The sequence below is a fragment of the Entelurus aequoreus genome, linkage group LG11, assembly GCF_033978785.1.
Source record: "Entelurus aequoreus isolate RoL-2023_Sb linkage group LG11, RoL_Eaeq_v1.1, whole genome shotgun sequence".
NCBI lineage: Eukaryota > Metazoa > Chordata > Actinopteri > Syngnathiformes > Syngnathidae > Entelurus > Entelurus aequoreus.
In genome coordinates, this window is record NC_084741.1 from 32,988,073 (window position 1) to 33,013,356 (window position 25,284).

The 25,284-nt window shown below is 38.9% G+C and overlaps 1 protein-coding gene across 5 annotated transcripts in view; it reads left to right on the top strand.

Moving 5' to 3' along the window:
- kif13a (kinesin family member 13A) overlaps positions 1 to 25,284 on the top strand; it is a 105,836-nt gene that overhangs the window by 55,549 nt on the left and 25,003 nt on the right. For all 5 annotated transcript variants that reach the window (XM_062062991.1, XM_062062995.1, XM_062062993.1 and 2 more), the window contains exons 8-22: positions 2,978 to 3,112; positions 3,190 to 3,302; positions 5,453 to 5,564; positions 5,674 to 5,886; positions 5,961 to 6,071; positions 8,011 to 8,145; positions 11,922 to 12,052; positions 12,211 to 12,297; positions 12,367 to 12,542; positions 17,973 to 18,192; positions 20,781 to 20,943; positions 21,032 to 21,175; positions 21,237 to 21,392; positions 21,504 to 21,668; positions 21,755 to 21,928. In XM_062062991.1, coding sequence (XP_061918975.1) covers positions 2,978 to 3,112; positions 3,190 to 3,302; positions 5,453 to 5,564; positions 5,674 to 5,886; positions 5,961 to 6,071; positions 8,011 to 8,145; positions 11,922 to 12,052; positions 12,211 to 12,297; positions 12,367 to 12,542; positions 17,973 to 18,192; positions 20,781 to 20,943; positions 21,032 to 21,175; positions 21,237 to 21,392; positions 21,504 to 21,668; positions 21,755 to 21,928 — 2,235 coding nt within the window. The remainder of the gene's footprint in view (positions 1 to 2,977; positions 3,113 to 3,189; positions 3,303 to 5,452; positions 5,565 to 5,673; positions 5,887 to 5,960; positions 6,072 to 8,010; positions 8,146 to 11,921; positions 12,053 to 12,210; positions 12,298 to 12,366; positions 12,543 to 17,972; positions 18,193 to 20,780; positions 20,944 to 21,031; positions 21,176 to 21,236; positions 21,393 to 21,503; positions 21,669 to 21,754; positions 21,929 to 25,284) is intronic.

Genomic DNA, 25,284 nt, shown 5'->3' on the forward strand with positions numbered 1-25,284 from the left:
TGTGGTCAAAGTTGGAATTGCCACGAAACACCTTTTAAGATATTAAACTACTGCCATCTAGCGGCTAAAGTGGATAGTCCACCCCCAATTGGTCATGTTTCATGTGTCAGGTAAACCATGAGAAATGGGGCCAAATGAATTCCCTTCCTAATGTATATGTGTGTGTGTGTGTATGTGTGTGTGTGTGTATACACTACCGTTCAAAAGTTTGGGGTCACCCAAACAATTTTGTGGAATAGCCTTCATTTCTAAGAACAAGAATAGACTGTCGAGTTTCAGATGAAAGTTCTCTTTTTCTGGCCATTTTGAGCGTTTAATTGACCCCACAAATGTGATGCTCCAGAAACTCAATCTGCTCAAAGGAAGGTCAGTTTTGTAGCTTCTGTAACGAGCTAAACTGCTTTCAGATGTGTGAACATGATTGCACAAGGGTTTTCTAATCATCAATTAGCCTTCTGAGCCAATGAGCAAACACATTGTACCGTTAGAACACTGGAGTGATAGTTGCTGGAAATGGGCCTCTATACACCTATGTAAATATTGCACCAAAAACCAGACATTTGCAGCTAGAATAGTCATTTACCACATTAGCAATGTATAGAGTGTATTTCTTTAAAGTTAAGACTAGTTTAAAGTTATCTTCATTGAAAAGTACAGTGCTTTTCCTTCAAAAATAAGGACATTTCAATGTGACCCCAAACTTTTGAACGGCAGTGTATATATATATATATATATATATATATATATATATATATATATATATATATATATATATATATATATATATATATATATATATATATATATATATATATATATATATATATATATGTGTGTGAATGTTGTCTGTCTATCTGTGTTGGCCCTGCGATGAGGTGGCGACTTGTCCAGGGTGTACCCCGCCTTCCGCCCGAATGCAGCTGAGATAGGCTCCAGCACCCCCTGTGACCCTGAAAGGGACAAGCGGTACAAAATGGATGGATGGATATATATATATATATATATATATATATATATATATATATATATATATATATATATATATATATATATATATATATATATATATATATATATATATATATATATATATATATATATATATATATATCCATCCATGTGTCTGCCAATATGGATAATACTGTATCCAAGATTAAATACGTCTCTAAACTGGACTTTAAGACAAAATGAATGTCATCATACAAAGTACGTTTTCATGGAGGATAGCTATTGCTGCTTCAGATTCAAATACAGAAAGGTAAGATACACTCACAATAGTTGATTTATTTTGTTAAAAGCAAATGGAACCAAAAAGTATTTAATAACAACTTTATCAAATACTTTTTGGACCCATTTATCATATCATAATATCATTATGAAAACGTTTTTAAGAAAGCAAATAACTCCCTTCTTTTTCCTGTTACTGTTAGTCTAATGTGCAACCTAAATCAACAATGATTAGAGCTGCACATATGAATTTAAGTAAAAAAAAAGAAGAAAAAAACCCTCAAAAAGTATCTATGCCTCACCTGGTGTTTAGTTCACCGCACGTCACTGGTATGTATGTATGAATGTATGTCTATATGTATGTGTATATATGTATGTATATGTATATATGTGTATATAAATGTATGTGTATATATATATATATGTGTGTATATATGTATGTGTATGTGTATATAAATTAGGGATGTCCGATAATATCGTACTGTCGATATTATCGGCCGATAAATGCTTTGAAATGTAATATCGGAAATTATCGGTATCGGTTTCAAAATTATCGCTATCGGTTTCAAAAAGTAAAATTTATGACTTTTTAAAACGCCGCTGTATACACGGACGTAGGTAGAAGTTCAGAGCGCCAATAAACCTTAAAGGCACTTCCTTCGCGTGCCGGCCCAGTCACATAATATCTACGGCTTTTCACACACACAAGTGAATGCAAGGCATACTTGATCAACAGCCATACAGGTCACACTGAGGTTAGCCGTATAAACAACTTTAACACTGTTACAAAAATGCGCCACACTGTGAACCCACACCAAACAAGAATGACAAACACATTTCGGGAGAACATCCTTACCGTAACACAACATAAACACAACAGAACAAATACCCAGAACCCCTTGCAGCACTAACTCTTCCGGGACGCTACAATATACACCCCCCGCAGCCCCCCCCCCACCTCAACCTCCTCATGCTCTCTCAGGGAAAGCATGTCCCAAATTCAAAGCTGCTGTTTTGAGGCATGTTAAAAAAATAATGCAATTTGTGACTTCAATAATAAATATGGCAGTGCCATGTTGGCATTTTTTTCCATAACTTGAGTTGATTTATTTTGAAAAACCTTGTTAAATTGTTTATGCATCCAGCGGGGCATCACAACAAAATTAGGCATAATAATGTGTTAATTCCACAACTGTATATATCAGTATCGGTTGATATCGGTATCGGTAATTAAGAGTTGGACAATATCGGAATATCGGATATCGGCAAAACAGCCATTATCGGACATCTCTAATATAAATGTATATGTATATGTATGTATGTATGTATGTGTGTGTATATATATATATATATATATATATATATATATATATATATATATATATATATATATATATATATATATATATATACATGCACCTATACTGTCTATGCATATGTGTGTGTATATATATATATATATATATATATATATATATATATATATATGTATATATATATATATATATATATATATATATATATATATATATATATACATATATATATATATATATATATATATATATATATATATATATGGTATATAATATTGACTTCTATGTAAAGCATGCTTGTAGCTGCTGCATAATGTGTATTTACGTATATATTGAAATTACCTGATTGGTGATTTTCCATGGCCTCCAACCTTCCTTGAGTACAGTGAAGGTCCAAATATACATATTTTTCTCAATGTCTTTGTTGACTTTAGGACATTGAGGTGCTCATGTCGGAGGGGAACAAATCTCGCACAGTGGCAGCCACCAACATGAATGAGGAGAGCAGTCGATCTCATGGCGTCTTCAGTATTATTGTCACACAAACGCTCTACGACCTACAGTCTGGGGTCAGTCTTTTTAAACTTTTAAAACGATCCTTATGTTGATCCTATAAATCACAACCTTGGGTCTGATTTATTAACAGAATTCCGGGGAGAAGGTGAGCAAGATGAGTCTCGTTGACCTGGCAGGAAGTGAGCGAGTGTCCAAGACAGGAGCTGCTGGGGAGCGACTCAAAGAAGGCAGCAACATAAACAAGTGAGTGTTTTCGTTAATTATGTGTTGTCAAGACACACCGTACAAAAACTGTATCATATTACATTGAAACACATTATTCCGCGGTTCTGCACTTTGAATACCACGAGTCTTGTGGGATACGTTGTGGTCTTCTATAATAACCAGTGTTGGGCAAATTACTTACAAAACTAATTACTAGTTATAGTCACTAGGTAGTTTCTAAAAAAGTATATATTATATTAGAAATGGAAACTGAATTATTCCTTCATAAATGTTTTTAGTTGGCAGGGAAAGTAATTATTGCATTACTTTTTTGAAAAACGTAATATCTGGCGTGTGATGTGAGATTATAGTCACAATGGACGCTCTGCTCTAGGACCTAAGTTTTAACTGGATGTCTGTGAATGCACCTATAGCATTAGTTTGATTGGTAGAAAATGAGGTAAGTGCTGTGTGGGTGTATGAAGAGTCCCTCTGTGGCTCTGTCAAGACATACAGTAATAATATGCCACATTTTTACTGTCGGTGACGCCAACGGCGTCGTAACAATTAAAATAGTAATTATATTACTTACCCGTTACTGGAAAACAATTTTTAACATCTTTAGTACAAACACTGATAACATCTATAGTAGTATCTCAACTTACGAGCACATTGCGTTTCACGACCGAGCTCGTAACTCCAAACACTTGTATCTCAAATCAGCCCCTCAATAGCATGTACTACAATTAACAACAGGAGTTTTATGAAATAATGTAATGCCTTGGGGACGGGACTAATGCGGCGTCTGCTGCCTCTTCGTCCATTGTTGCAGAGTCCACTCATTATCTATTTATTAGAAGTGACTTGTTTTCCTAGAGCTTGTTGCTTGTTTCTCTTGTGACATCTAGCAACAATGTTTGACAGATTGTACAACAAGCGATATGTATGTCTGTGTACGAAAGATAATGCTCGTCCATCCAGTTGTATTCTATATTGTTAAAGTTAAAGTACCAATGATTGTCACACACCCACTAGGTGTGGTGAAATTTGTCCTCTGCATTGTGTAACTACACTGAGTGTGCACATTTGGCATCATGGCCTCTGTTCTGTTTAAATACAGCAACTAGTGTTATAAATCTAGAACATATCTCACGAAGCTGCTTACTTTGTGTGTTAGCTTGAAAAATGAAAAATTTAGTCTTTTGGATTTGCAAGTTGTGCAATTAGAAGCTTAACAGTATACTGAGGACATCGATTAAAATGCACTGTAAAGGTATCTTGCATAATAAATTGGTGTACAAGCTCGCTCATGGTGTACAACAAAAGTAGTGGTAGAGTAAGTGGTCTTGCTCCTGCTTTACCGTCTTCAATAGTAACAGTTAATAATTCAGTAAAGTATAAGTAATTTTGAAATATTACCTTCGGCCGACTTACTGTTGCGTAAATGTGCGGATAGCCAGCTCCAGACGGTGCTTATTTTTACCAGAGAAAATCGAGTCATAGGGTTTACAACGTAACTTGTTGTCTACTGCGGAAAAGGTGAAATGCGTCCATATGTCTTCTCTTCTTTTTCTTCCAAGTGTACAATACATAATGTATTGAAGTGTGTAATAATACAGTCTTGTTTTCTCAGAGAAAACTCAAAACACTGTGCCTTACAAAGACAGTAGTTATTATTGCTAATTCTGATTTCCCCCCTACTTTTCCACATGCTACTGTGATTGGATAACTAGTCCTATCCTAAAGACAAACATTAAATATGATTGGATTTTGCTCTGTCAACATTTTCTCTCATTTGTATTATTTGACCAAATTGTAAATTAGATATGTAATTTTTTTAGTCAATGTGCATTTGTTTTGACTCGTTATTATCTTATTTTAGTCAGGGGAAAATAGGTCGTCGATGATAAAAAAATGTAGTCAACAAAATTAACACTGCACTTTTTGTGACTATGTGTGGTTCTAGTTATGTTGGTAAAAGCAGACTTTGTGATACAGCTCTTGTATTGGATCTGATTCAATTGTGCAAAGTTTCTTAAAAAGTGACTCCTGTGTGTAATGTCCATAAAATATACGTGAGACATAAAACAGAAAGTCTTTAAAATGGAAATTTGTGTGCGTGTGTGTGTGTGTGTGTGTGTGTGTGTGTGTGTGTGTGTGTGTGTGTGTGTGTGTGTGTGATGTTGTAGGTCTTTGACTACGCTAGGTTGTGTGATTTCCGCATTAGCGGATCAGTCTGCAGGGAAGGGGAAGGCCAAATTTGTGCCTTACAGAGACTCTGTCCTTACCTGGCTGCTCAAGGTTTGAAATCCAAATTGTAGCTATTTCTAGTCGCCTTCAAAGCCAAAAGGGTGCATTACCAGTCACGTACAGTAGAAAGACGAGACATGTTGACTTTTCTTCTCTGTAGGACAATCTTGGTGGAAACAGTAAAACGGCTATGATAGCCACAGTGAGTCCTGCAGCAGATAACTATGAAGAGACTCTTTCCACTCTGCGCTATGCCGATCGAGCCAAAAGGATTGTCAACCACGCCGTGGTGAACGAAGACCCCAATGCTCGCATCATTCGGGAACTCCGAGAGGAGGTGGAGAAGCTCAAAGTCCAGCTGTCTCAGGCGGAGGTGAGACAAAATCAAAAGTCTTTGTGGCCAATTTTCACATGGTCCTAACATGATCCCCTTTCGTGTTCTTGTAGTCCTTGAAGTCACCTGAGCTAAAAGATAAGCTACATGAATCTGAGAAACTCATCATGGAGATGACCGTCACTTGGGAGGAAAAGCTTCGAAAGACTGAGGAGATTGCCACGGTGAGTAACAGAGAACAGGACAGATCAACCTTTAAATCAGAAGTCTGCAACAGGGTCCGCGACATCAAGGGCAGTTCTTGTCAAATAGTGGGGCAATGGCAGGGGGTGCATATGACATGCTTTATCAAACCCCACTTCGAAAAACTGTGCCCGACAAAACATGCTCATTGTAGCCATTAATCCTGACGTCCTCATTTTGATTAAAAAAAAATTCGGTATAAATTGTTTTATTGCTTTTTGTTTAAAGTTGAAGTACCAATGATTGTCACACACACACTAGGTGTGGTGAAATTATCCTCTGCATTTGACCCATCACCCTTGATCACCCCCTGGGAGGTGAGGGGAGCAGTGAGCAGCAGCAGTGGCCTCGCCCGGGAATCATTTTTGGTGATTTAATCCCCAATTCCAACCCTTGATGCTGAGTGGCAAGCAGGGAGATAATGGGTCCCATTTTTATAGTCTTTGGTATGACTCGTTTGAACTCACAACCTACCGATCTCAGGGCGGACACTCTAACCACAAGGCCACTTTATAGTAAGTTCAAGTGTTTTATATATTGTGCTCCTGAGGTAATGTTGCATGTTTGGAATTTAATTTTAATTAATGGGTTTATTTAATTAGATTTTTCAATAAGAAATGGTTGAAGTCGGTCAAAAAAACTTTATAGTTTGAATTAGAATTTATTTATTGTTTTATTTCAGGCAAATTAATGCACTTTAAATATTTTCTGTTAAAGACTAAAAAACAATGTTAAAAAAGTTATTCTTTGTTGTAAGTTCATATATATTTTTTTCTTTTTTTGTTTTCTTAAAAAGGGAACTACACTTGTTTTGGAATTTTGCTTATCGTTTACAATCATTATGAAGGATAAGACAACGGATGTATTATTTTTTTTGCATTTTAATTCGTAAATGTAAGTCTGCTTATAACGTAGTCAATAGGAGGTCTTCTACTCTGCCCATAAAACCCAATAAATAACCATCCAAAAAGCGCCAACAATACTATTAGCAATGTGAGTCCAATTAGGTTCATTAGGTTTTCTTAGAATTATGTAATTTTTATTCTCATAGCCAGACTTGTGTGTTGCTTTTCGTACCTGATCGTTTCGGCTGCAACTGTGGCATTCTTCAGAGGTTGTCATGTGATGTTTCAGGTTAGATCAAGTGACAACCTCTGAGGAAGGTCACAGTTTTAGCCGAAACCGTCAGGTACGAAAATCAACACACAAGTCTGGCCATGAGAATAAAAATTACATACTTGCGATCCTGTTCTTATAAGTGCTAACGCAGGCAAACTATATTTAGCGGCGCCTTGATCAGAGGGAGCGAACAGCTAGTGCTGGCTGTATTGACATCAGTGGCTGCGGTGAGCTGCTTTCATATTTTCTTCTTCCTAGGGGGGGCGTAACAGAAAATAATTGACAAGCACTGCCCTAGGGGTTACATAGAAGTAATGGAGACGGTCGTGAAATTTTTTTGGTTGATTCGACTTTTTAAAAACACAAACAATTATATTCCCCTTGCAATTTTTCCATAAATTTAAATAACTTTTTTAGATACAGTGGCTAGCAATTATCGCTGTAGTTGCCTTGCCAGATAGTAATTAACGGCGTTAGTTGCCAGTTAGCAATTAACAGCGCGAGTTTCCTGCTAGAGATTAGTTGTGCTTGTTGCCAGTTTGTGATTAGCATACTAGTTGCCAGCTAGCGATTTACAGCCTTATACTGTAGTATTTGAATATTTTAGTATTGCACAATAACAACGTACCTTTAGGACCAGTTAATTTTAAAACACAATTTTATACAGGATATATAAGGAGGTGTACCCGCTCCATCTCTCCATCAGTTTGGGGTCCTTAACCTGGAAAATTTTGAAGAGCCCTGCTCTAAATGAAACAATGCAGTATGCTCACTGATAAAGCCAAACAATTGTGTTTAAAGGAGCGCCAGAAGCAGCTGGAGAGCATGGGCATCTCTTTGGAAACATCCGGGATAAAAGTGGGTGAAGACAAGAGTTTCCTGGTCAATCTGAACGCTGACCCGGCCTTAAATGAGCTACTGGTCTACTACCTGAAGGTACTACGGTTTTTGTATTTACTGTAAGTAGTGTATGTTTACATATGTACTGCCTCTGATGAGAGTTCATTATCCATCATTTTATTATATTGCGGCAGCGTGGCTCAGATGGTAGAGGGGTTGTCCAGAAGCTTTAGGGTTGATAGTTCCTAGGGGACGGCGTGGCGAAGTTGGGAGAGTGGCTGTGCCAGCAATCTGAGGGTTACTGGTTCAATCCCCACCTTCTACCATCCTAGTCACGTCCGTTGTGTCCTTGAGCAAGACACTTCACCCTTGCTCCTGATGGGCCTGGTTAGCGCCGTGCATGGCAGCTCCCGCCATCAGTGTGTGAATGTGAATGTGTGTGTGTGAATGTGGAAATAGTGTCAAAGCGCTTTGAGTTCCTTAAAAAGGTAGAAAAGCGCTATACAAGTACAACCCATTTACCATTTACCATTTTAGTAAGAATCTACCTTCCGCTATCAGTTATCAGTCAGTTATGTTGTGTCCTTGGCCAAGACACTTCACCCACCTTGCTCGTAATGCCACTCACCCTGGTTTATAAATATTTAGTGGTATTCAAAGAGGCGAGTGGGGCAAATTGTCAGCCACGTCTTCTTTAGGGCAGCTTTAGCTACAAATGGAGCTTACCACCACCACGTGTTAATGTGGACTGAATGAATAACGTGTTCTCAGTTGGGTTGCGCAATATAGACAATATATGGTATAAATTATATAAATCTGGTCAACGATAGAGCTTTTAATACTATTGTGATAATCCATTTTGATGGCACATTTGAGCTGTGTCCTGCAAATTTAACAGCGACAAGTGAAAAAACGTGTCCTCAACGTAATGTAGCTTTCTCGTTAGTGGCTAACGTCCCTCCATAGTGCAAAGCCACTTCTTAGATAGCAATCCTTGCTTCCATTGCCGTAAATAAACTGTTTCTTACGAGTATCATCTCAAACAGGATGAGGAATAGCTAAACATGCTACACCACACAAACGTAAAAAAGGTGGGTGGACAGATACAAATCTCAACAGTGACAATATCACGTATAATATCATTATTTGATTTTTATTACACTGGTTAGAGCAATATTTTTTATTATCAAAAATATATTTTGTCATTTTTGTTATTGTTTAGAAACTTAGGAAATAAGTCAATTGACACAGGAGGGCTTTAAGAGCAAACAAACAAAGGACAGTAGGAAATTGTTCCACTGCCATCCTTTGTTTTTGTTTGATTATAATTGTGATTAAAAATGTAATGATTCAATGAGCTTGAAAATTTGAAGTATCAGTATTAGTATATAAACAATACTCCCACTATGATTACTTGGCATTAAATCGATACCCAAGTTTGTAGTCTCACCCAAAACTAATGTAAAGAACCAAACAACAGAAGAATAAGTGCTTATTACATTTTAACAAAAGTGTAGATAGAACCATGTTACAACAGAAAGTAAACAGATATTAACAGTAAATTAACAAGTAGATTGATTAATAATAGTTTTGAGAAAATAATACAACTGCAAATGATGCGGAATGTTACTGCATATATCAGCAGCCAAATTAGGAGCCTTTGTAACCTGTTTTGAAATGGTTCTATTATCATTCATATACCAAATAATATATTGTGATATAAATAAATCGTTATCGCAGGAGGCTGCAATATACAGTATATTGCGATATAGATTTTAGGCCTTATCGTCCATCCCTAGTTTTCAGTGTAACGTGCTTTGAGTTATGAGGAAAAAAAGCGATATATAAATACAAACTATTATTATTATTAAATATTGCTTTTCTAGCGCAGGAAGTGAAAAATGTTATTAGTGATTGCTCTGATATGAAGAAGTCTATGAGTAAATAAGCTTTACTTTTTCCTACTTCTCAAGATTTATGAAGTAGCTTCAGTTTACTCATATTTCCCACGGTGAACAGTTTTCGGGGTGATTTTTCTTCGTGCTGTGCAACGTGACCAGCTAGTTCTGTTTCGCCTTGGAAATGGTCGAGACGAAATATGTGCGCTTTGCTTTGCAGAACGCATACTTTCTTAACTCCGCCAAAGAGGTTATGTTTTTGCCAGTGTTTGTTTTTCTGTTTGTTAGCAAAACATAACTCAAATAGATAGTGAGAACAGATTTTAATGAGATTTTCCAGAAATGTCCAAAAAAAACAATTTCTTTTGGCTAGTACGAAAACACTTGACTTGCTGCTTGCTGCCAGAAATAAATTACACTCACCAAGTTTTTGTTTACAGTTGATAGACAGTTGCGATAGCCAATCAGATCACGAGTTATTGTCAGTAAGGCCTTCTAGCTGGCCTCACATTGAACGTGACATTTACGCGTCCTGTGATTGGATACTTACCGGGACTGTTAGCGGATAAATTTGAGAACACATAGAGTTGATAGACAGTTCCGATAGCCAATCAGATCACAAGTTGTTGACAGTAGCCTATCTCGGTAGCCTGATGTTAACGAGACTGTGATTGGATACTCACTTGTCATTCCAAAGTGAGTATCCAGTCACAAGTTGCAACTTAGCAGGAAGCAGGAAGTGTTGACCCACAAAGAAGGAGAACAAAACATTGATTAGGGGGCAGATATATATTTGCAAGGCCATTTTAAAGAAGGATATTTAAAGAGAAACTACATCTTGTGAGACGATGTCGGCGATGAAATGGGAAAATTCCCATCATTTCCACTCCAATCAACCGACTACGAGCGGTACCACTGGCTTATACGGCGTCAAATGGGTCCTACAAATTGTGGGTTCAAATATTTTATTTTTTTATTTTTTCAAGTTTAATATGTTTTTTGCAATTGATATTTTGACAGTACCACATAAGATATGTTTTAATTGCTGATGCGGGTTTATTGATTTTTAAATGCGCCAGAAAATAACCTGTTTGTACACTGTCGAGGTGATTCAATGCGCAGTAGTGCGTAAATGTGTAAATGTGAAAGATAGAAGTTGACTTTTTGCAAGTTAGATTTCCAGATGGAGTTTCCTTATTTCCTTCCTTCCTTCCTTCCTTCCTTCCTTCCTTCCTTCCTTCCTTCCTTCCTTCCTTCCTTCCTTCCTTCCTTCCTTCCTTTCTCTAAATAAGACCACATTTCTTTGCTAAGACTGAACAGCAAGGACACTACAGTAATTACAGTTTATGGGATTTCCATTCAACATGATAAGACCATACAATACAATTACCACCACCTACTCTGCAGAAACTGATGTCAAGTGAGGTGTCGATTTTCACCAAGGTGTACTCCGCCTTCTGCCCGTACGCAGCTGAGATAGGCTCCAGCACCCCCCGCGACCCCGAACGGGACAAGCAGTAGAAAATGGATGGATGGATGGATGTTATGTGTAGAAAATGTAAGCACATCCACACACTTGTTATTGCTAAAATGTTCACTCAGATGACTAGAGTATGATATGTGTGGTTTAGTGAGACAGAAGCCACCTGAAAGTCAGACCTGTAGGCGTGCGAGGAAGCGGCCTGCGCGGCGAGCAGAACAACGGGCCTTTGTCTGGATTCTGCCGCCCATCCTGCCATTTCAGTGTGAAATGACCACGGCAATGTGGACTGGCTTAGCTTGCTGCCGGCTTGGACATCCTTTGAGAAATGAGATGTTTGTTTAACAACGCCCACGCAGCACACCACTTGTGCTGCATGGCTCTTTTAATCTTTTGTTGACTCATTTTGTCACGAGAAATTAGGCCAAACAGGAGTAGATGAATAGCAGGCCTGCTGTTATTGTCTCCTTAATGTGTCTTTCACCTGTGCGTAGGATCTCACGCATGTCGGCGCTGACACTTCTCAGGACATCCAGCTCTTTGGGATCGGTATCCAGCCGCACCATTGTGTCCTGGAGCTGTGTCAAGATGGTGACGTCACTTTGACGCCCATAGGGAACGCCCGGTGAGCTGCTGCTACTACTTCCTGTCCACATCCTACACGAACAGGTCACATGACCTCACTTTCCACAAATCTTTTTTGGTTTGATATCCGCTGCTGCAAAGGAATTGTTCAGCCTCCATCAGTTTAGATTCCAATGTCACCTTGCATGTTCTCTGTAGGACCTGCGTGAACGGAACAATGATTGATTCTTTGGTCCACCTCTGGCATGGGGACCGTATCTTATGGGGCAACAACCACTTTTTTAGGTAGGCCACATTTCATCATTGACAACGCCTGTTATGAACAAAGTGAATTAAAGTCCACATTTGTCACAGGATAAATCTTCCTAAACGAAAGCGGCGGGATCGTTTGAAGGAGCTGGAGAGGGTCTCTCCCAGGGAGAGCTTTGTGGAGATGGATGTGGAGACGGCCAGCGAGGCTTCTTCTGAGCAGGACTACAGTTATGAGTTTGCCCAGATGGAGGTCATAATGAAGACTCTTGGGAACAATGGTAATTAGTAATTCACCTGATGTCTAAGGACCTCAGTCTACAGCCAGAATACCACAAATTCCATATCTGAAACTCCTCGTTTGTTCCAGCTACTCCCACCTTAACATATTTTTAAATGCCGGTACTGTACAGTAAAACAGTTTTTATCTGACATACTCCCGACTTTAGACAACTCCTCTGCCTCCTGATGATTTGTAGCCACAAAATTAACAATTTAATAGCGCAATCAATCCTGTTGGACTTAAATTTTGCCACATTTCTTGCTCGGCAGATTTTATGGAACATATTTTGTGTACACAAGCCCAATAGAAATATGACCAGTCATCTCCAGTCATGCACATTAGTCATCCAGTGTATTCCCGGTCATGAATACTCCAAATATGGACATTCAAGTCAGCATTGAATACAGTTTTGACTTAGATTTTAACAATTTGTTTTCAAGTAATGTCTATTTTTTCCATAATTGATGTGTTAATTATAATATATTGCACTTAAAAAGTTGCTTTTCACCACTCAGATGGCAACGTCTGACTTGGAATTTGCTACTAAAAAAAAATGGTTGTTTCCTTTGCATCCTGTGGCAGTGGCCTTAATTGCCCCACAAGCAAAGAAATAACAGGAAAAGTCGGCAAAAACATGGCCAAAGTCAGACTGAAGGATATTTACTCAAAAAACAGCACATGACAGAAGTTCATACTTGCCAACCCTCCCGAATTTTCCGGGAGACTCCCGAATTTCAGTGCCTCTCCCGAAAATCTCCCGGGACAACCATTCTCCCGAATTTCTCCCGATTTTCAGCCGGACTTAAGGCACGCCCCCTCCAGGTCCGTGCGGACCTGAGTGAGGACAGCCTTTACTTCATACTTCAGAACCGACTCCCACACTTGCCGTCAGGGTGCGCAATACAACGTAAACATTTGGCCAACCAAAGAGTAACTTTTTGGTTGGCCAACGGTTTAAAAAGTAACCACAGAACACTATAGTGTTCTGTGGTTACTTTTTGGTTGACCAACGGTTTACGTTGTATTGCGCTCCCTGACGGCAAGTGTGGGAGTCAGTTCTGAAGTATGAAGTAAAGAGACGTAACTTCATCACCTCACCTGGTTATTGACTCCAACCCAGAATATTACACTGCCCATACATATGCTCCTTCAAAGGCTGTGCTACTGGCTGCAAAGCATTGCACTTTCAAATACAACAATGAGTAGAGAGGAGTGTTATGTGTGTGTATGTGTAAATAAATGAACACTGAAATTCAAGTATTTAATTTATTTATATGTATATATATAATAAAATACATATTTATATATAGCTATAACTCACTGAAAGTCAAGTATTTATTTTATTTATATATATATATGTATATATATATATATATATATATATATATATATATGAAATACTTGAATTTAAGTGAATTCTAGCTATAAATATACTCCTCCCCCAAATCTCCCGAATTTGGAGGTCTCAAGGTTGGCAAGTATGCAGAAGTTTATTACACATTTGTGTTATTTTGCATTAGATGACACAATTTTGAATAACAACTTTGGTAAAATTAAGCGGTATAGTCAATACGGTTTTGGTTACAGTTATTATTACTACTGTTCGCTATGTTGTACTAGGCATTTTTGGGGGGCAACAACATTCAAGCCCTGAGTCCAATTAGTACCTTTAGCATATGGCAGTCCTGCTCACTCTTTTTGGCGTGGCAACTTGGGGTAGAGGCTCCCACCGCCCCACATTTGGTAGCAGACAGTGAAAGGACTAGGAGCTTTGACAGGTCAGACCAGGTCAGTAAAACAGCAGAAATAATAATAATAATACTAAAAAAACACTTACAGTGCATCTGGAATGTGTTCACAGCATTTACATTTTTTGCACATTTTGTTATGTTACAGCCTTATTCCAAAATTGAATAAATTGATTTTCTACAGACAATACCCCATAATGACAATGTGAATAGGTTATTTTTTTTAATAAAAGAATAAAAAACACATGTACACATGTATTCACAGTCTTTGCTCAATACTTTGTTGATACACATTTGGTAGCAGTTACAGCCTCAAGTCTTTTTGAATATGATGCCCCAAGCTTAGAACACCTGTCTTTGGGCAGTTTTACTCATTCCTCTTTGCCCATTCCTCTTACAGCACCTCCTAAGCTCCATCAGGTTAGATAAGAAGTGTGGGTTTTCATCCAGGATGTGTCTGTACATTCCCTCTATTTTGACCAGTCTTCCAGTTCCTGCCCCTAAAAACATCCCCACATCATGATGCTGCCACCACCATGCTTCACTTTATGGATGGTATTGGCCTGGTGATGAGCGGTGCCTGGTTTCTTCCAAACATGACGCCTGGCATTCACGCCAAAGAGTTCAATCTTTGTCTCATCAGACTAGACAATTTTGTTTCTTATTATCTGAGAGTCTTTCAGGTGCATTTTGGCAAACATTTTACTAAGAAATGGTTTCCGTCTGGCCACTCTACCGTACAGGCCTGCTTGGTGGACTGATACAGTGATGGTTGTCCTTCTGGAAGGTTCTCCTCTCTCAACAGAGGAATTCTGTATCTCTGACAGAGTGACCATCGGATTCTTAGTCACCTCCCTGACTAGACTAAAATGAATGCAGAAAGGTACAGAGACATCCTGGATGAAAACCAAAACTTCCCATCCAACCTGGTGGAGCTTGAGAGGTACAAAGTATTGAGCAAAGGCTGGGAATACTTATGTACTTATGTGATTTCTTTAGGTTTTTATTTGTAATAAATTTGCAACAAAAAAAATAATTGAAACCTTTCCACTTTGTCATTATGGGGTATTATATGTAGAAATGTAAGGACAAAAACTAATTAATTCCGTTTTGGAATAAGGCTGTAACATAGCAAAATAGGGAAAAAGTGAAGAACTGCAAATACTTCAATGCACTGTACTTACTGTGTGCACATTCATTTTGCTATTAAATTACTACTCTTTGTTAAAAATATACAATATACTGGGGGATAACTGGCACCATCTGTCGAATATGGTGGTGCACTGCCTAAATTGCCCCTAAGTTACAGTAAGACATAAATAAGACCAATTGGTTTTCAAGTAATGTTATTATTTTTGTATATTGCACCCTATGACGACATCAGACGCAGAAGTTGCTATTAAAAAGGGAAAAAATGCTTAAATAACATGTTGTGCCCTCATGCTTTGGGAGGAAGGCTTTACTGCCCCACACAGTAGGAAAAGGACTCGGTCACAAATTAATTGCACATTATTTTGTTTCGAAGCTATTTGCAGTCGCCAATTTTTTTGTTAAAGGAGCCCTATGTAGTAATCTGGCCAGAAATGGTACTGCAATCATGGTCAAAATTCTGCAGTGCCCTCCCACTCTCCATGACTAAGGTTGCCAAATACGCAGCCAAATCCGAATCCTACTCCAAGGCAAATGGCAATATTTTACTCGGGACTCTGGATAGATTGTTGGCATTACCCTGCTAAAATGTCTAGTTTGATCGCACGGACCACCATCTATCCATCCATCCATTTTCTTCCGCTTATCCGAGGTCGGGTCGCGGGGGCAGTAGCCTAAGCAGAGAAGCCCAGACTTCCCTCTCCCCAGCCACTTCGTCCAGCTCCTCCCGGGGGATCCCGAGGCGTTCCCAGGCCAGCCGGGAGACATAGTCTTCCCAACGTGTCCTGGGTCTTCCCCGTGGCCTACTGCCGGTCGGACGTGCCCTAAACACCTCTCTAGGGAGGCGTTCGGGTGGCATCCTCCTCGAAATATATTATGTATAATTATATATAATATATTATATATCGCATAGGCCTACTTTGATGGCAAGCCAAGGCCAACAGTAAAATTACCGCCACATTTCGTTCAGCATAACTCCATATTGCATCCAACCTGACGCACTGCATTCCCTCCCATGTACGCACATCACCATCTTTCAGTGCAGAGTGCAATTCTATGAGCCAAACCCCGTTACGCATAAATCACGTTACGCATAAACCACGTTACACATAAATCATACAGCCTACTACCATGTCAATACACAAAGTAGAAAATCATTACATGTAATGCATGATATTGTGTCAAGCAAATACCACCCCATATGTGCCTGATGCACATACAGTACCGGAAACCGCAATTAGCCGTGCTAATGTTGGATCCATTTCCTCAGCGTGTCAGCATATTGAGAATGAAATAGACACTGACACTAAAAAACATACTTTTCCCTGTCAGTTGGATGACACATCGACATACAGGCTAACGGGCAAATATTTGCTCCTTTAGCCTGTATGTCGATGTGTCATTGACCAGGCTAGCATGCTAACTAAGAATTACACTAGGAGCTGAGCATCACACTAAGCATTCATTGCACGAACATACTAATTTTGTTAGACACGGTCATAGAATGCATTGGACAATATAGTTTACATGCGAAATGTCCATTTTCATTTATTACAAGTAATAAGAAAACTGCTTTAATGCTTTACTTACCTATCAAGGAAGAAATTAGCAAGTTTGGCGTCAGATGAAAAAATCTTCTCCGCCTTCAATCGTCTCCATCTTTCAAAGGCATCCCCGATACAAATCCTTGTTTTATTCCTGGCTTAGTCATTAATAAATTGAGAATCGTAACGAGGCCTTTTAGATTTACTAAGGTCTGACATGTTTAGTAACTTTACCAGTGGCAGTAGCCAGACAAAGGTGTTGGTGCGTAACTGGCTACCTGGATGTGACACACTCACAGACTTTCTAATTGGTCAAACGGTGGAGGGCGGGCCATCAAAATGAAAACAATAACTATTTCGGGGCTGTAAATCTAATTTTGAAATAAGTATATCCTGGCTGAACTACTGTTATCAGTTATAGAGGTATTCGAAAATAACATGATTTATTAATGCCTTTTGACATATCAGGGCCATTTATGATGACTTGACATTACATTTCTACATATGGCTCCTCTAAGCAGTATGATTAATCGGTTTTGGTTAACATGAATAATGTCCACATATGCACAGCTATGTATTGATAGGTAGAATTTGTGGGGCAACAGCATTCAAGCCCCAACCCCATTTATTACAATTGGCACATGGCAGTCCTGCTCACTCTTTGGCGTGGCAACTTTGGTTGCCTACACTGCCCCACATTCAGTTGCAGGGGCAGGGAGTAAACATGGCAGAAATATTAATACTCCAAAATCAGCACATTATTTTTTTGTATATGCATTAATTTTGTTTTCAGATAATTACTCTTTGTTAAAAAAAAATACATACTAAAGGATAACCAGCACCATCAGTCTATCATGGTGGGGCATTGCCCTACTTGCCCCTAAAACAATACTCCCTTTTTATGTTAATTTGTTTTTCTGTGTTAGCCATGCAAGCTGTATATAAGTTGTGTATTTGATTGTTACACACCTACATTTGCGCATCTAGACCCCATGCAGAATGCTGTCCAGGTTCTGGAGAAGCAGTACCTGGAGGAGAAGCGCACAGCTCTGGAGGAGCAGAGGATGATGTACGAGCGAGAGCTGGAATCGCTACGACAACAGCTTTCTCCAGAGAAAACACAACAGCACCACCGCAGCAGCAGTGAACGCCTCACGTTCCAGATGCACACACCACACAGCAAGCTGCAACTGTGGACAGAGGAAAGGTTGGTAGGACACATGAGTAAATACAAATGCACCGTACACATGAGGCCTGATCTACAAAAATCCAAATAACAAGTGCTAAATAGTGTGTGTATGCCATAAAATCACGTGTACTATTAGTGGCCGTGTTGCGGTATCATTCAGCAGCTATAAAATTTGAAAATTATATTGCTCAATACACGACTTGGCTAATATTTTTTTAAATTTCTGATAGTCCAAATATGTTGACAAACACTTATAGTCTGTCTTTGCAGTGCTTTCACCTCCTTTCTCACAGCCATTTGTGCATAACTGTGCCAGTTTGCACAAACAATTCTAACATGTTAAATATAGACACAAAACAGGGGCCGCAGAACAGTTTTTTCCTTGATAAATCACATGTTGAGTGCTATATGATTATATTTGCATATTCTTTTCCCAGTATTGCGGGCCTTTTAATAATCTGCATATACATGAAGACATACACGCTAAATGGATTCCCCTTCTTATTTTGCTCACTTAAGAGACGCAATCGCACAAGCCTATTAGATCAGCTTTGCACATATTTTAATACACGCAAACCGTTAGATGTTTAGGCCCATACTGTAAATATGGGCTCGGATCTTGGTCTGGGTTAATCATTAATAAGTCAGTGTATTACTCTATTGCTATTCTGCATTCTTATGTATGACAGTCATTTTCTGCTCTGTTGGTTTTTCCCACACAGTGTTTTACCATAAATATGAGGTTCCACCCAGTCTTGAAGATGAAGATACAGCAAGACAGTGTTTAGTGTCGAGAGCCATGTAGAATTACAGTTGTCCTCATTATATGACGATAACCACCTCTGGAAAAGCTTCGGTGAAGTGTAGCTCTGGGTTGGATCGGGTCAAACCACTAAGTGAAACTGCCAACATGCAGCATCCAAAGTGTCCTAGAGTGTGTCTTAAAGAATCCTTTTGCACTGAGAGAAAGTTTCACTAATTTCACAACTGACTTGTTTTAGTTGTCTTCCATTTTATTTAAATCTTGAAACTGTGTAAGTCAAGGAAGAAACTGTTCAAGTTTTTGGATTTTGATTCACTTGTGAAACATCGCAAAATGTTTCCGCTATTTTTAGAAGGTTTACTATTTGGTAATTGCCCATCGTCAGTGTCGTCATCTTGCTGCATTAAAGGCTGCTGGGAAGTTTGAAATAACCCGCTTGGAGCCAAACAAAAAACATGGTTAACGGCTGTGATAAACTATGTGAATATGTAATTTGGCTGTCAGCGAGCCTAACACCAAAAATCTCTTTTGGCAGCCTTTATCATTTTTAAAGGGGAATTTAATCTACATTTATAACATTTCCTTGTGGTCTAGATAATATATATTAGATATGCATTGGTGTAAATTATGCGTAAATTTTGCTTTACACTACTCCACAGTCACTTTATAACCATTTTTTTTAGTCTACCTGCAAGATGTGCGTTTCTGGAAGCGTGGCGAGATTGCAAATGAAACTACGGCCCACCCTCTCCAAAAGTATTGGAATGTATCTTTTGAAAATATTGTACTTTGTAAAAATGTATATCTGGAAGTTTGGTTTTTTTTCTGACAGGGTCGAAAATAAACTTCACAAACATCATATAGAGCAGTGGTCCCCAAACTTTTTGTAACTGCGGACAGGTCAACGCTTGAAAATTTGTCCCATTTGTCATAAAAAAATACAATCATGTGTGCTTACGGACTGTATCCCTGCAGACTGTATTGATCTATATTGATATATAATGTAGGAACCATAAATATTAATAACGGAAAGAAACAATGAGTGTCAATGAGTGTAAATGGGGGAGGGAGGTTTTTTGGGTTGGTGCACTAATTGTAAGTGTATCTTGTGTTTTTTATGTTGATTTAATTTATAAAAAAATAAAAAATAACATTTTTTTTTCTTGTGCGGCCCGGTACCAATCGGTGGTTGAGGACCACTGATGTAGAGTCACTCAGTCACAAAATTAGGTACACTTGCTCACCCGCCAGCTGCTTTTTGCAGCATTTATGTTACTACATGTTTCATGTCAGTGTTGTTATGCACATACCAAGTTTGGATTAAAATATTACTTCATCCTACTTTTTTGTGTTTCCTCACAGCCTGAAACACATGTGGAGGAGCTCCTGTCCCTCTGGCTAATAGTTTTACTTATATGTCCAAATAAGTACATCTACCTCGCTGTGACATCATGCGAACAGAGGCGTCCAATACTGTGTGCAATCTATCACCAAATGATTTATGATTTGATGCTTTAGCATTGTTTAATATGAGTATCCATTATTGTAACAACATTTATAAGTTAAAAAATAAAGACGAAAATCATCAAATGTCCCCTTTAATTATGGAGGAGTCGAGTAGTGGGCTTTTCTTGCATCATGGCCATGAGGGAGGAGTGGGAGCTTTATTCTATATCCCTCACATAATGTAATGATAAACATTGTTCTTGGTTTTCTTTAGCTTTGTAAATACATTTTTGCAATGTTAACTTTGGAGGCCATAGGCAAGTTTGGGTAATAAAGAAATTCTGTCCTTTTTTCCTTAATGAGCTAATGTTTTGTATTCTCTGTTTATGTGCGTCAGGGATGAACTTTTCCGCCAGAGTCTTTCTCGGCTGAGGGAGCAGGTCCTAAAAGCCAACACGCTGGTGCGAGAGGCCAACTTTTTGGCTGAGGAGATGAGCAAACTGACCGACTATCAGGTCACGCTTCAGATTCCTGCAGCCAACCTCAGTGCCAACCGCAAGGTCAGCCGTCTGACCCCCGCCACCAAGCAATCGTTCTAACTACTCCACGTCCTCAGGCCTACCTAAATGTTGTCCTTTTTTTATTTAGCGTGGAGCCATAGTGAGTGAGCCGGCTATTCAGGTGCGCAGGAAGGGGAGGGGAACTCAGGTGTGGACGATTGACAAGCTGGAGAACAAGCTGGTGGACATGAGAGACCACTACAGGGACTGGAAGGAAGGCTCGGAGGAGATGGTAAGTAAGAGAAGATAAAGCGCACAGTTTATCCATAAACTCATTAAATTAATGTGTGTAGTTGCAGTACAACAAGGCAAACGGTAAACACTCTGACCCATTTTACGACGCACAAGAGAATCACAATCTTATAGGAGTGGCCAACATTTTTCTGGAGTGCCTTTTCCATGATGTCAAGCTGCAATACGCTGTTCCCATCATCAGTCAACAGGGGGAGGTAAGCACTCATCAGTTGCTCCACCGCCATCTTCTTCATCTCCAAGCGTGTGTTTGACGGTTCTCTTTCCTTACACCGGAGAGATGATGTTTGTGTCGCTTGTGTGGACAGTTAGCCGGCAGGTTGCACGTAGAGCTGATGCGAGTTAGCGGCACTGTGCCTGAGCGCCTATATTGTGGAGACGACTCCTCTGAGAACTCAAGTGAGAGCAGCTGCTACGAGGTGATGGACACCAATGGAGAGATTGTCCACATGGCCAAGAGGCTCATTATCAGGGTATAATCCACATCTGAACAACACAGATTACTTTCAAATATAGGATATGTGCTGAGGCTTCATCCTGTGTGTTGTCCGTGCTGCAGGTTCGCATCAGGGAGGCAACAGGGCTGCCTCTCAACCTGTCCAACTTTGTCTTCTGTCAGTACACTTTCTGGGAACATGGCGAGCCCACAGTGGCTCCTCCAATGGTGAGCCCAGACAGGCCGTCTTCTCTGAGCCCAGATACACAGTTTACGGTCCAGTTTGACCACTGCAAGGTAAGAAAGATATGAACTATTACTGTAAGCTTATGTCTTTAGTAGCATGTTGGTTCATATTTTATGATTGCTATTACAGTGGAACCTCAATTTACGAACTGAATTTGTTCCTGAACGAGGATTTGTGAATGGAAAAAATAAAAAATTGCATAGTGAAGCAAATTTATCCATAAGAAACAATGTAAATATAAATAATGGGTTCCAGTCTCGAAAATCCATATTTTAGTCCATATTTTACCGAAGGTTTTGTACACTTTGAACACAAAATAAAGTGCTATACAGTACTGTGTATCAAACAAACATAACACAGTGGTGATGGATCAACTTTCTCTTTATCAACAAGCCAAACAATGATGAACCTTGCTGTATACCAGTGGTTCTTAACATTGTTGGAGGTACCGAACCCCACCAGCTTCATATGTGCATTCACCGAACCCTTCTTTAGTGAAAAATAAAATGTTGTTTTTTTTCAAATTCAAGACAAAGTTATATGTTTTTTTTACTGGTGCACAAAATGCATGAGCATCACTTTGTTCAAAGAACAAAACCAACACAGTGCATGAACTCAACAAATTACACACCTGCAAATCAGATGGAAAATTAGAGGGAACATTGTTTGGGGGTATCCATAATACGCCGATAGGGAAAAGTTTTTATTTTCAAGATGAGTTGGGTGTGTCTTGATCTCCGCGGCAGAGGCTCCGCCGAACCCCTGAGGCCGACTCACCGAACCCCTAGGGTTCGATGGAACCCAGGTTAAGAACCACTGCTGTATACAATGCTCTGCCAACACGTGCACACATACAGAAGTCCCTTTGGTGCCCTCACAAACGATCAGAAATCACAAAAATCCTTTACATTAACTATCGCATTGCTACAATAATAAACATTTAAAAAAGTAAATTCCACCCACATTAATAACATCTGCAGAAGACAGAGGTAGAAGAAAGGGGGTGGGGGTTTCGTGTGTGTACTTTGAAATAGGCAAACTGAACAAGAGGTAGTGTCTTTTCCTCCGCTGTGAAATAAGTCTGCTCTGGCATTTTTTTCCAGAAAAGTCCAGTCTCATCACAATTAAAATTTGCTGTGTTACTAAACCTGTTTCGTGAGTTTTTCCATACTTGTGAGCGCCATTAATCTACTCCTTGCAAATAGTGTTTTTTTTAAAACTCCACAGCAAGTCCCTCCTTCTTCCACGCTAGTCTGTTGAGTTTTTGGGATCCATATTGAGTCAACAAAATGGAAAAAACACCAAAAAAAGGCACACACGATGAAATACTAAGGAGTGATTAATAATGTTCTGTGACTTGTAGGGCTCCGCATGCGATACAAAATGAACGACTGAATTAAGCGTTCGTACACAGAGAGATGATTCGCACAAAAAAGAATCCAGATGGATCTCTATTACAATCCCCAAATAGCGCACTTTAAATGATGATTACTTCTATGAGTAGAAATCTTTATTTATAATTGAATCACTTGTTTATTTTTCAACAAGTTTTTAGTTATTTTTATATCTTTTTTTCCAAATAGTTCAAGAAAGACCACAACAAATGAGCAATATTTTGCACTGTTATACAATTTTATAAATCAGAAACTGATGACATAGTGCTGTATTTTACTTCTCTATCTCTTTTTTTCAACCAAAAATGCTTTGCTCTGATTAGGGGGTACTTGAATTAAAAAAATGTTCACAGGGGGTACATCACTGAAAAAAGGTTGAGAACCACTGCTAGAAGTGACCAGACGTCCGAGATCAAAACTGGGAATATAATCCCAGAGAAGGGGGAAAAAAAACGGTCAGCTATTTTTAAATTGAAGAAACAATATGATTAGGTTATATAAGCATGCATATATTCTACATAAACAATGTATGAATACATTAGATACAGTATCTATATATCTTAGGGACCTATAGACTGTATCTCTGTTGCTGCAGCAGCGGAGAGTTTATTCTGTCTTGACACTTTGTATTGATATTTTGTATTACATTCTTCCCTCAAATGAAAATGTTTACAGCGATTGTTTTTTTTGTTTTGGGGCGGTATAGCTCGGTTGGTAGAGTGGCCGTGCCAGCAACTTGAGGGTTCCAGGTTCGATCCCCGCTTCCGCCATCCTAGTCACTGCCGTTGTGTCCTTGGGCAAGACACTTTACCCACCTGCTCCCAGTGCCACCCACACTGGTTTAAATGTAACTTAGATATAGGGTTTCACAATGTAAAGCGCTTTGAGTCACTAGAGAAAAAGCGCTATATAAATATAATTCACTTCACTTGTTTTATATGTATTTTTTATGTATGTCGCTTTGGATAAAAGTGTCTGCCAAATACTTAAACATAAACATATATAAACACCTGAAAGTATTTATATCAGCTAAAACCACCAATCTGTTTCACTGGATTCAGAATAAAACCAAATTCTGTTTTACCCAACAATGTTAGTATTTGAATATTGTTACTTGAAGACTTATTCCTGGTTACAATTATACGGTTAAGAAAGTATTGTCTTATATTTTGCCTAAAATGAGAATGCATCATAATCAGTGGCGGCTGGTGAATTTTCTTTTATGTGGGGCTGAAAGTTTGTAAACCAAACCCCTGTAGGGGCGTCATCCTCCCCCAGAAGATTTCTTTGTGATTTTCACAAAAAAATATTGAAGATCTTTGCTCCTTCTCAACTCTGTGGTAATATTCTTTTCACAAAATACAACCAATAGTACGTTAATGTTAAATCTTACTTGTGAAAAGAAATCCCTCGATTCCTATTTTCAACAGTCCGCTCATTTGAGCAGGAAAACGCTGAACACCAGCCCGGCATCTTTGTTTTCTACCTGTCAACTGTCAATTTAGGCTGCTCGACGGCTCCTCATCACCACTTCAAGATGGCGGCCAAATTGCCCACGTCACAGCAGCCAATGCTGCGTCTACTTATAAGATGTCTATGGTTATAACGTCATTGCAAACTCGGCAATCTGTTGCGTCCACTGCAGTTCGCTACCTTATTCATACTTGTTATCAAGTGATTTTTTTTAAGCAGGGTTGCATGAGCTACCTATACATAACGTTACGTTAGTCAATGTATCACACCACGTAACGTTAGACGGCGGTCAGCAGCACCGCATATTTTAGCCACCTACAAAAAGACAAACATAGTCAAATAAATGTCAGTTAAAATGTATACTACATTAAGAATATGTGTACATATTGCATAGGGCCCTGACATCTAAAAAGTACAACTCTGTTCATTGTTATGTTCATGTATTTGTTATGTTTTTCATGTGTACACACACATAAACACACATACAGTATGAGATGATATCAATGAGATAAGGTAAGAACAGGATATAAACTGCAGTT